At 32.0% G+C, this 12,914-nt stretch overlaps 1 protein-coding gene across 2 annotated transcripts in view; it reads right to left on the reverse strand.

Moving 5' to 3' along the window:
* Nucleotides 1-4,063: 4,063 nt before the first annotated feature.
* KCNJ3 (potassium channel, inwardly rectifying subfamily J, member 3) overlaps nt 4,064-12,914 on the reverse strand; it is a 129,760-nt gene continuing 120,909 nt past the window's right edge. For both annotated transcript variants that reach the window (XM_004674648.2, XM_004674647.2), the window contains one exon: nt 4,064-8,217. In XM_004674648.2, the coding sequence (XP_004674705.1) occupies nt 8,212-8,217 (6 nt within the window). In that variant the 3' untranslated portion in view covers nt 4,064-8,211. The remainder of the gene's footprint in view (nt 8,218-12,914) is intronic.

Consider the following 12,914-nt stretch of genomic DNA (forward strand, 5'->3'; position numbering starts at 1 on the left):
TGCTGTGCACCTGTGTTTCAAAACATTCAGAATTCTCTAAATTAATAAGCAGTAATTGTTAATCAATATGGAGATCTTTTCCCTAAATTAGTATCATTTATTTAAGTTGAAGGATCTCTGAGAACATGTCAATTGTGTGATCATTTCAACTGGAAATGACAACCCAGAAAGTTCATGTCAATGGACAAAGTGTGATGCTAATTCTACATGGTGTGAATTGATTCTATTACTCTCAAGCAAGAGTTTCCCTATATAAAAGGGAAATGTGACAATCTGAAAACTGTTAGTACAGTATTAAGAAAAGAAACCAAATAAAATTTATGTCCAGTAATAAGAATTAAATTAGTGGTTGAAAATAGCTCCATTAAATTAGTGGTCCAAAATAGCTCCAGCTGTAAGCAATATTTTGATTCTTACCTTGGGGTGGGGGAAGCTTACTTTCTTTTAAAACTAAATATAATGAATACTTCCCAATGCATGTTTTTCCCTTTAGGTTGATCAGCAATAATTACTTTCCCAATAAAAATTATAATATTTTAAATTACAGCATATTCTTTAGGAAATGGTATATTTATATGTGCAGATATCAGTTTACCAAGTCTTTGCCATTCAATCCTTTCTTCACACTTGAATATCAATTCTACAGGTCAATCAGAATGGAAAGTGACTGCTATTAATATTTCATCTCAGATTTAGGACATTTAAGTTGTAAATGTTATTTCCAATTTACTACATGAAACACTGTTTTGTTTTTTTCTCCTCTATGAAAAATTATAAAATAAAACCTGGCTAGACATTTGCTCACAGACTATGACAAAAATAGTTTCTTAAGAGAACAATTAAGTGTTTCCTTACAAGGGAAGATGTCATTAGGTCTGGACTTACTTTTCAATCTATATGTACTTAGATTAAGGAAAGGAAATGTTTTGTTGAAACTATGTTCTCTCTGTATAGAAAGGAATAAGAAAGGTTAATGTGGGAGTCAGAATGATGGTCCCAAAAGAAGTCTGCACCCTGAACTCTGGAACCTGTTAATATATTATTTTACTTGACAAAGAAATTGGCATGTGTAATGAAGCTAAGGACCTTGAAATCAGAAGATTACCTTGAATTATCTAGGGGGAATCAATTTATCATAGTGATACTTAAAAGTGGAAGAGGACATTAGAAATGTATGAGACCAAGATGTGACTACAAAATAAAGGTAGACAGATCCATATTTGCTGTTTTTCATGATGGAAAGAGTGGGCAGTAAGACAAATATTTTAGTAAGATCTAGAAAATAGAAAGGTCAAGTAAATGAATTGTCCTGTAGATGCCCTAGAAAGAAATGCAGCTCTGGTGACATACTGGTTTTACTCCTGTGAGACCAAGATGGTATTTTATTCATAGTCTTGAATGTAATAAATTTGTGTTATTTATGCTGATAAAATTCTGGTAATTCAGTATAACCATGACAGAGATCTAATACAGTTAAAGTAGCTTTTCTTTCAAAAGTAGCAGATTAACTATAAGTATTTATCTCTGCTGCTTCCTCAAACTACTGAAACAAATGTAGACTTGAAAGGCATAGCAGAACAAGAGTAAGGAAAGGCAAAAGTAGTAAAAATAACTACTTAAAAGTCTGTTGTTAAAAACTCCTTTTCAATTTGTTCTAATCAATTCTAAGTGTTGGTTGCTCCTTTCACAGGGAGAAAAATGAAGTCTTGATTTTGGATAAGGGTAAAACATTGTTTAGAATGCAGGAAACTAAGCACACTTGAATATACTGGATAGATACCTGGGGATAGAGACAAAATTTTTTCATGAGCCCACATTACATTCAAATATTGACAGTTATCTACTCTGCATTAAAGTGATTAAGAGTTTTACCTGGGCAATGATGCTGACATTAAAGCATTCTAAAGAAAACAAAGACACAAACTGTTATCAAGTAAGTAGTCCAGTCATGTCCCTCAGGAGTGAAGACATAGTTAAGACTAAGCCTATACATTTTCACACAACTTGAATGGTGTTTATAAGTGCATCACTAGAAAGCAGATACACAATTGTATATTTAAAAAAAAATTCTAGAGATTTACATAGAGAAGCAATATTTAAAATACATTATCATTAATAAGTTGAAAGGGCCTTCATTTGTGATAAAGTGATCACTTTAAAAAAGATTTAGAAGACCAAAAAATGTCACTGAAAATTAAGGTTATCTGTAGAAGAAATGAAAATCTTGGAAGATAAATCAAATAAAAGTCAAAAGAGTTAAAAGTAAGAAAGTCTTCAAGAAAGCAGGGAAAAAAATAGAAACAGCAATTAAAACAGGAAATGTTGGATATTAGAAATACAGAGGACAGTTCATATGTGCTTCCGTAGCAAAAGGGCATGGCAAAATTGATTAAAATAGACCCACACTTATAAATTTTGAAATCTTGAAGTTTTCACACTGGGAAAAATAAATATTCTAAAAGCTTCAAGGAGAGAAGTAAATATCATACAAGGGATTAAAGTTCAGAATAAAATCTGATGTCTCAATAGCAACACTAGATAGTAAGGGGAAGAAGGAATAGTATCAGTGAAATTCAGAAGGAAAGTGAATTTTACACTAGAAAAATCTATTATGAGAGAAATATCACCTTATTTAAAAATACCAAGTTTTTGGAAAGATCATTACCATAATTTCTCAGAAACTCCTGGAAAACGTGGTTCATCAAAACAAAGTGGTAAACTAAGAATAATGAAAACCTAAGATTTCATGAAACAGGATTTCTATATCAAAAATGAAGCACATAGAATCCTCATGCTGATGATAAAGGGAGATTTCAACTTAGGAAATTTACTTCACTTAAAATGTTCTAATTCTTTTGTAAAGATTTCTTCAAAAATACAAGATTGTTAAATATCTAATGTGTTTGAAAAATTCATAGGAAAATATTACTAGAAAAGACTGTGACAGAGTTAGTTATAAGAATATATATCAATAAGCAAATTTAAAACAACTTTTATCAACATTTGGAGGAAATGATGAAGGGTGAGAAAAAGGCTAAAAATATGTGGACTGAATTGAGAGAGAAAATGAAAACACTGATGATTTAATTTAAAATGACATAACAATATTACAAATTTAGGGTTGAGTGGATGTGGTAGAGATGTACCGAATAGCAAAAGTTGAAGTTGAACTAGATTTCATCTACCACTGTGAAAACGAATAGTTAGAATTCCCAAAAGAACAATCAAGAGTAGCAGTAATAAGAATGTTTAGGGATTTGCATGTAAATAACAATGGAACCACCCAGAGGGCAGGAACTATTCAAATTTGTGGATTTAACTTAATTAGAAACACACTGAATGGTCTCTTTGAAAATCAGTTTCTTCAAGTGGAAAATGGGGATAATCTTGACTATGTAGAATTCTAAAGATTCAAACAATGTTTGCAGAGTAGCATGGGAATGAATGACAGGAAACCTGGGGATGCAAGTCTTAATAAAGATGGGAGAAGCTAATGGAACCAAGCATATTTATTGTCCTTAGCCTTTATAATCTCATAAAGCCCAGAAGTTCTGAAATAACAAGTTTCAAAGAAAATTTCCAGGTTAAAAAAAATCATTTGGTTAAGAACAGTACACAGAATGACAAGGGCCAACCTCTTTGAGCCTTACTAGGTCAAGAACTAGGTGCTTTTGTTTTAATTAATTCTGGTCAGTTGGCAGGGATTTGGGCATATACATATAGAAATAATCTGGTTCAAAATCAGAAACATATTTTTTTTTAGGAAAAGTAAATCAACATTTTCAGAAATATGATTTCATCTTTAAAAATTAGGAAACCTATGTACTGACTTTACTTACATAACTTCTGAAACACTGATTCTGCCATAAATTCAAGTAATCTTGCATTGTCAAGTTCACACTCCATAAGGTTGAAACATCTCACCAACAAGGGGCCAAAATAAAACAAACTGAATCAAGGAATGTAATTAACTAGAAAGTGAAAAAACGATGAGCACAATACAAATTAAACCAAAACATGTCTTGAAAGTTTAATGTAGTTTTTATAAATTTGAACTTGCAGGTAATGAATACATAAGTTTTTTATTTTTGTAACTTAAATTGACCTTGTACATTTAAATAATTATGTTGCATGACATACAATGCAGTAAGTTGAATGATAGCTTGAATATGTACAATGTAATTCAGCTTTGAAGTAGAACTCACAGATGTGCTGTGCAGCCCAAATTCTTTTCTTAGTAGTAGTAGAAATTTTTTATAACAAAATAGAATATAAGCCATCTTCTCAAATATATCACTCTTCCTCCAATAGAAATAATCTATCTGGTTCCACTCTATAGATGAAGCAAAATTTCTAAAACAAATGTTTTCATAGTGTTAAAAATCATATATGGATGGATGCATTTTTAACAGCATAAAATTTCCTGCAGAAATGATTAATTGCTGATAAAATATCCTTATTTTTAATTTGGTATCTATTTACAAAGTATACTTACATGTTGCTGAAAAGGATGAATAAGGATAAGCATTATCAAAATATCTATTTTATTTACATCATTTTGATAGAATCAATCATTTACTATGGAAGGATGCATACCATGAAGATCTCATCTGAAGGGACTAGTTTTCATTTTTAAGTAGAATTATGTAGTTCAGTAGAAACAATGCATTTCACTTTCCTATTGTTAGTTACCACCTGATGGACTGTAAATTGTCGTGGTTAAGTTGACATGTCTCTGAGCTCTTAAAGTTTTCTGAAATGGATATACTGGAGGTTTATTTACTTATTTTTTACTCAGTCAATACAATGTATAGCATTTCATGTCTGAGAAAATATGGCATGTATAGGACAATCATAACATGAAGTCACTTTGATAAGAAGTCCTCTAGGCCAAAATATATAAAACTGACATGATTTTGTTTGGAATGATCAGTGTCAAAAAAATCAGCAAAAGAAGAAGAAAAAAACAATTCTTTATTTTTATCCAAATATATCAGACTTCATAGTTTAGTTTCAACAAAAACATTGAGTCACCATATATCATCAAACCTGGACATTCTAAGAGTAAAAGGGAGTTCTACTAATAATTACACAGCAACAAGTATCAACTAGAGCTTTCCTGGTAAACTGAGATCATGTGATCAACTTAGCAATAGGGCAAACCTGTAGTTACATGCCAAAATCATACCTTTCCCATTCATAATATGTAGAAAAGAAAAAAGAAAAAGATTCAGAAAATAAAATTAACTTTGTCAAGAGTGGTTCTTTCTTATCAGTTAGTGACTGATTTAATTATGACTCCTTGCTACATCAGTCACCACTTTGAAAATCAATTCTTATTCCACTTGGTCATTTACTCTCTTTTCCTTCCCTAAAGTCAGATACTTTGACTATCTGAAAAACATACTATTTAGTTTTCGTTAATCTCCACTGTATCCCCTTCCCAATCTCCTATCATTAGACAATGTTCAATGGGCAGTGATATCCTCTAACTTAGTTGTGTTCATAATCCCAGGAGCTAAAAATGCCTAGGACATAAAAGACATGCAAAACTGCTGTGGAATAAACAAATACATTCAGGGACCTTAATTTTGGTCCCATATTCTCCTTGGTACCAAAGACAAATTTAAATGACTGTCCAAATTAAATGATGGCTCTATTTAGTTTTGCGTGGTTAGACTTAATGATCTGTGCAGTTTCTCCACAGCTAATAAATACACAATGCTTCCTGGATCCCATTCTCTCCCTGTTACTAGTTCATTGACTGTGACCAGCAAATAAGAAAGGTTGGCTATCAAAGGCTAGGGTAACTAGCTTCTTCACAGTGGATGGATGTTCCAGATTGATCACTCCGCCAATAAGAATTCCCTGGTATATATTTGCACCTACAGAATTTAGTTGCTAAAGAGGTAGCCAAAGGTAGTATTGTAGTCAATTGTAGAACTTTTATTTTTTTTAATCAATTTTCCAAGAAGATAATCATCATAAGATTAATAAAAATGAATAAAGTTGGGAGTCCAAACCTATGTTTAAGAATTTACATTTCAATGAGCAGAAACAGATTAATTCTGGGCAAATTTAGGTTGAAAATCCCAACTCAAATTTATAGGAAAGTCCATATCCTGATAAAGAGCACTTAAACATTTTCATTAAAATTTCTGTACTCCATATATTTGTTTTGTAAATGTTCTACTGAACAACAGTAGTAATTCTCACTAATGAATCATAAATATCAGGCCTTAGGTTTAGAAAAACAGTACGGCAAAAATTATTTTGGTAGAACAGGCATCCAATACACCAATAATATCAGTGTTCACCAAAACAAACAAAAAACTTGGGCAAAATATCTTTAATTCATCTAAGTGTAAATGATCTCAAGGGTTTCTCTTGAGCTGAGCAACAGCCATGGAGTGTGAGAGGTTTCCCAGGTGAAAAAAAAAGTTTATCGTGTTACAACAAAGGCCACAAACAAAACAGCAGAAAAAAAGGACTTCAATTACACCGACATATTTTAAACATGAATATGTATCATCTGTTTCACTATATTGTTGCATCACCTCAAGAAGTTCCAGAAAAAGAATGCAATGCTACTAGCTGAATCAATTCAAAACAGGGATCATTAAGGATGTCATTTCACACAGGTTCTGATATATTCAATGTAACTTCGCTACCGCCTATTACAATGATTCAGCATTTGTTCAGAGCTCATATTTGTATTGGATCATATATAAAACAGATTTTCAGATTTTAATTAGTACAGGGAAGGATCGATTGTCAAATTAATCAATTTTATTTCCTCCCAGTACTAGCAACTTTTTTAAAATTATAAGAAATTTTCAGCATATTAGTATGCTCTAAAATTTACAAGTTAAATATATATATATATATATATATATACATATATATATATATATATAGATATAGAAATATAATGGCTATATTTTTGCAGGGCCATAAATAGCACAAACTTGTGTGACTCCTTCATATAAAGTTATAATTGAAAACCTCCCAGGACCTTAGGTAGCAAAAACATTAAATTAGAATTTTTAAATGACAAATAATTTAAGGCTAAAATATTTGGTATTAATAATTAATGCCAGAAGTCTCCTAACTTAATAAAGTAAACATGCACAAGAACTACAACTTTGAACAAAACATCACAATTTTATCAGATATATATGTGTGTGTGAGTATATATATCTATATCTATCTATATATAGATAGATATAGATATATATATATCTCACTGAAAGCTATCCTCTCATGTTTGGCTTAATACATGTTAGAAATGTTGTGGAGAGTACCACTTCTTTAAATATATATATATTTCCAGAATATACAATATAAATATACCATATATAAATCATGCCATAAAACTAAATGCAAATTATGCACATTATTGCATGCTTGATGTGATAATACATGCCTGTAATAACTTTTTGTGAGGTCCTCCCATCACAGGTTTGCTTTGTGCACAACAGCAATGCTTAGAAAGAAAGGATTCTCAAATATGTGTGTAAGACTGGTGAGAAAATGTGCCTTTCAGATTCCTTAGAGAGTATAACCTCATCAGCCAAATATTGGACTATAACTAAATCAAACAATAAGTAATGTCTAAGGGAATATTCTGTTATGTAAATCGATCAGAATTCATTTTTCTTAATTTGGCTGGAAGATTCCCTTCCATTCTGGCTGCTCCTCCAGCCATCTTTTGAAGCTTTGGTGGCAAATCAGCCACAGATTGGCTCATAGGATCAGATAACATCTTGGTGGTTTTAGAGACCAGTTTTTCTTCTGAGTTTCCAGGAACTGAACTTATTCGTTGAAGTTTCATTGGCAAATCTCCTAAACTGTAGGCTTTTTCTGAAGTTGTCGAACTCATCCTCAATAGTTTTTTCGGAAAGTCTTCTCTTCCAGTAATTTTCTGAAGCTTAGATGGAAGTTTTGTACTAATATCATCTAGTCCATCTAAGCATTCCACAGAATTATGTCTTTCTTTGCTGTTTGTAATGGCTGGTGCTATTAAAGGGGATGACATAAGAAGCATTTCCTCCTGTTCTTTCACGCTATATGGTGGGGTGGGGACTTCAAATGTTGCATGGAACTGGGAGTAATCAACTTTAAAGAATCCTTCTTCTAAGGAAATTACAGGGAAAAACCGATGACCCCACAGAACTTCATCTTCTGTGTATGATGTTCGAGCTTGACAAGTCATTCCTATAATAATAAAAAGAAAGAAAATCCTTGATTATACATAGTAAAAACAAATGTAATAGTAAAAATAAATATAAAATCAGCATGACCTAGGGATTCATATTTATTTATTCAAACTTTGCACTTTTTATCTGACTAGACTGAATAATTAATAAAATATGTTGAAAGATGTAATATAAATGAATAGTTTTGATACACACACTTTCTTCCTAAGAACACATGGCTTGGTTACTAGTATTGTTTTTTTTGGGGGGGGAGGGGAGTGGTTTAATGCATCAATGACTAATTAATTGTTCATTTCTCAAAAATCAAAAGTAAAAATGACAGCATAATTTCAGGATACATATCACTATAAGAAAATAAGTGGGAAAATCATGTAATAGTTTTTCATCCTTTAAAAATCAATGTGACATATGAAACAAATATGATTCTACCATTTTGAATCCCAACTTTACCATAGTGTAAATATCTTGACCAAGACAGAGCTTACTCTCACTGTCTTCTTTAGTAAAACATGGAAAATAATACTTGCTCAGTGCATTGCTTGAACATGAAATTATATATATAACACATACAAAAATGTAAAGGGTGTCATAAAAGTTATACAGATATTTGATTCTTAATAAATGAAAGGAAGAGAACTATCCCAATTATTTATTGATTGAATAAAAGTTGAAAATATTTCTGTGTTGAATAATAGAGTCATTGACTAGTTCCATTTTCTGGAACTTTAATGCCAATGCAAACATTTACTCAAGTTGTAGAAATCCATATACTAAATAAAAAAGTAATCTGAGCCCAGAGATATTTTGACTCCTGCTGTATCTCTGAAATAGATACTGGATATTAGATGTATAATTTAGCTACTTATAATTTATATTGCTGAGATATCATCTACCTCATGCTACTCAGGTTTTTTTTTTTTCCTTTCAATTGTGTTTTCTTCATAAATCATGTATTTAGATTCAGCTTTTGTCAAGTGAGTCAATCTCTGAATATTCATTACTATTAAAAGTGTTAACTATTAGAAGTCCAAAAGTACATGAATAAATTAAAACCATACATAAAGTTTCAGTCTTGTAATAGTCAAAACACACAATTTTCTGTAAGTTGCAAAATCTACCACTTTCCACTACCTTTACTCTCATACTTTTACTAGTTTATAAAATGTAAAATTACAAATGAATTTTTCAAATGCATCTCTTGAACAATTAGATATAATTTAAAAATAATGGCAATCTTTTTTCATATCTATTCTCCTTCTGACACTAATTTCTATTCTGTTCAAGTCAGAAGAGTTTGGATAATAAGATACTGTTTTTTAATTTCCTTCTTAACTAGTAGTCACCCATAAATACTTAGAATTAATAAAATCCATATTTAAAAATCCATGTTGATATGAATTAAATCCTACACTGAATCTTTCCTATTTTGCCTATAATTATTATCAGATATGATCACCAAGAACAAGTTTCTACCATGTAATCATCTTTCCACTCAACTTTTAAAGAAATATGTGGAAAATAATGTCTATCATGTCTTTTGTACTGTGTTAGTTACTATTTCTAATACTTAATAATAGCGTGTTAAGAAGACATTCTAATGCCCACATTAAAGATAGATATCAGGCCCTCCCTGGAGGCGCAGCAAGTTAAAGCACAACACTGATAAACTAAAGCACAGCACTAAGTTCGATTTCCACCTGCCCCGGAGATGACCACATGGCGCAGCAGACCTCTCCTGACACGCCTGCTGCTCCCCTCAGCAGTGTACTTCGTAAATCTGCCTGTTCTGCTCCCCACTCTGTCTCTGGTGAAGCCTCTCGCTGCCCCTGAGCCTCTGGCCTGTACCTCAGTTCTGTATGAACAAATAAATAAATCTTTAAAAAAAAAAAGATAGAGATCAAAGTACTCAGAGAAAATGAATCTCTTGATATTCCTTGGGTACAGACTAGAATGCAGAGAAGAAAGATTTTTGATTTTTGTTATTAGTGCTGCTATATTTTTTTACTTTGCTATGATATCTCTATTATTTTATTTAGGAACTTACTTCCAAACAATTTACCAATTTAACTTGGTAATGGTAGAAATCTGGGAATAACCAAATATCAGCCTTCATTATTGATATTATGGCAGGGATAACCCTAGAAAACATTTATATACAAAAAAAAAATAGTTTAAAAGTAAGTATACCTGTATGACATTCTGTATTTTCCAACAATTTTCTAGTCTTTGACAAAATATTTCAAGAGAAAAAAAATTTCATATCACTTATCCAGAAAAGTATATTTCTGATTTAATTGTATATTTGGTTTCATTTTGAAAAGCTTAAACGTCCAGAAAAGTGGGCCCTCCCTGGTGGTGCAGTGGGTTAAAGCACAACACTAAGTTGCCAAAGCCACTTCAGCATGAGGTCATTCACATGGCTTGGCAGACCTCTCCTGACCGCCAGCTGCTCCCCTCAGCAATGTAATTGTCAGTCCTCCTGTCCTGCTCCCCACTCTGTCTCTGGTGAAGCCTCTCACCGCCCCTGCGTCTCTGGCATGTACCCCAGTTCTGTATGCATAAATAATCTTTAAAAAATAATAACTGATTATTGAAAAAAAAAAAGTCCAGAAAAGTAAAATAAAAAAAAAGTCCAGAAAAGTAAAATAAGGGGGGGGACACATTTTCTAATCTATTAAGATGAATAAGAATAGTTAAGAAATAAGTATGCTTTATTTGTCTATTTAAAGAATCAGTCTTCAATTTTTCCTGAAAATAAACACACTAGTGAATTATGTATGCATCTTTCTATCCAATGTGTTTTTTAAATATAAGAAAGATATTTATAAATTTATATGTTCTGTTAAGTGACTATAATTCTCTACAACTTGATCTTGATTTTAAAAACTTCCTTCATCAAAAACCATTGGTAGACAGATTCACCTGATGTTAGAGTACAATCTAACTTACTAAGTTTTTACTTCTGTAATGTAAGTTTGAAAGAATGGTAGTAAATTCAGACCATGAATCTTATTTATTTCTAGCAATGATAAATATTGAAAAACATTTATATTGCCATCTGAGCTACTAAATTTTAATTATATATATATATATATATATATATATATATGGCAATTAAAATGAAATGTGAAATTAAAAGTCAAAATTCTGCCCCTGGTGGTTACAATTATGACATACTACATTGTAGATTCTAGTGCCTACACTGAGGTGCTTCCCTATGGCCTTATCAGGGACCATACAAAAGAAATACAGGAACTTATATGGAGAGGAAAATGGAAGGAAAAAAATCTTGTAACATTTTCCTTAGGATAAACAAACATTCAATTATTAAGTTGCTTAAGCTTTAGTCACATCTGATTTCAAATATGCATTCACATAAAACTACACGCAAGCATTGTTACTAAAATGCCAGTGGCTTATTTTGGTTGTAATGTAAATTGCGGATTTTATTGTCCAAAATAAAGTTTACTTTTATCCATAGCAAATTAATACTTGTGAGGTAACATCTTTATATAATTGAAAAATACATGAGTTTGGCGGCCAATTGTGCTAACGAAAGTAACTAATGAAAATAATCTAGTTTTCAGAGCCTCAGTTTTCTCTTCTACACAGTAGCTATAGCAATACCCTCTCTGTTGTTAATTTGAGATCAGTAGAGTACACAGAACTGTAGTGGAGTTTGACAGAGTCAATGAATGTTCCTTTCATCACTCTGTAGTGATCGCTTGCCTTTTCTGTTCTTACTAAAAGTTAGTGATAATGCATTAATATGAGGAATTGTGATGTGCTAATAATTTTTTAAGATTTATATTTGTTTATCAATAAGAATAATGAACAGCCATATACCTGAGACATTTTGTGGGTGTGGAGTGGGGAATGGGATCAAAAACGGGGGCGGTGGGGGGGGGGGAAGGGCACAGGACTATGGTGATGGCACATGGGTGACTTGGTGATGGGAAACCCATGGGGATTACAATTGAGATGGAAAAAAATGTACAAAATGATGTAAAAATAAACTATCATATTATAAAAAAAAGATTTATATTTATTTGTTTATGCACACAAGAACTGGGTACAGGCCAGAGATATAGGCAGTGAGAAGACTGACCAGAGACAGAGCAGAAAACAAAACAGGCAGATCTACTGAGATACCCTGCTAAAGGGGGCGGTCTGTCTACAGCACCCTGAGGCTCAGCTCCCTGGCCTGGCAACTGAACTCCTGCCACAGAGGCTGGTGATAGCTTGAGAATACTGAGACTTTAACCCCTGCACTGCCAGGGAGGCCCTGTGTCATATAAAATTAAAAAAAAAAATTAGATAGCAAGTAGCAGTTCTCTTTTATTAAATAGCCCACAATATATTAAAATTATTTTAAAAAATATAAAAAAATGCATTACTCATATTCCTTGCTTTTAGGTTTTCAACAGTTTTCCACCAAAGTATCTCTAATAGCAGCTTAATATAACTTTATATTAAACTTTAAAAACTCCTACAGAAAGCCAAGTGACTAGTTATATCAAGAATATTTGCCAGCACTTTTGCCTTTCTTCTTCTGCTATTCCTTTTTAGATTCTTGAGACATAGGTACACAAATATTAGACATTCCCTATTCAACAAGTATAGGATTTCCTCTCTTAGGTATAGACATCATAGTGCTCTCATCACTGAAATACCCATAGTCCTTCATCATAATCC

This window comes from Condylura cristata, unplaced genomic scaffold, assembly GCF_000260355.1.
Source record: "Condylura cristata isolate star-nosed mole 26May11 unplaced genomic scaffold, ConCri1.0 scaffold00002, whole genome shotgun sequence".
NCBI classification, from domain to species: domain Eukaryota; kingdom Metazoa; phylum Chordata; class Mammalia; order Eulipotyphla; family Talpidae; genus Condylura; species Condylura cristata.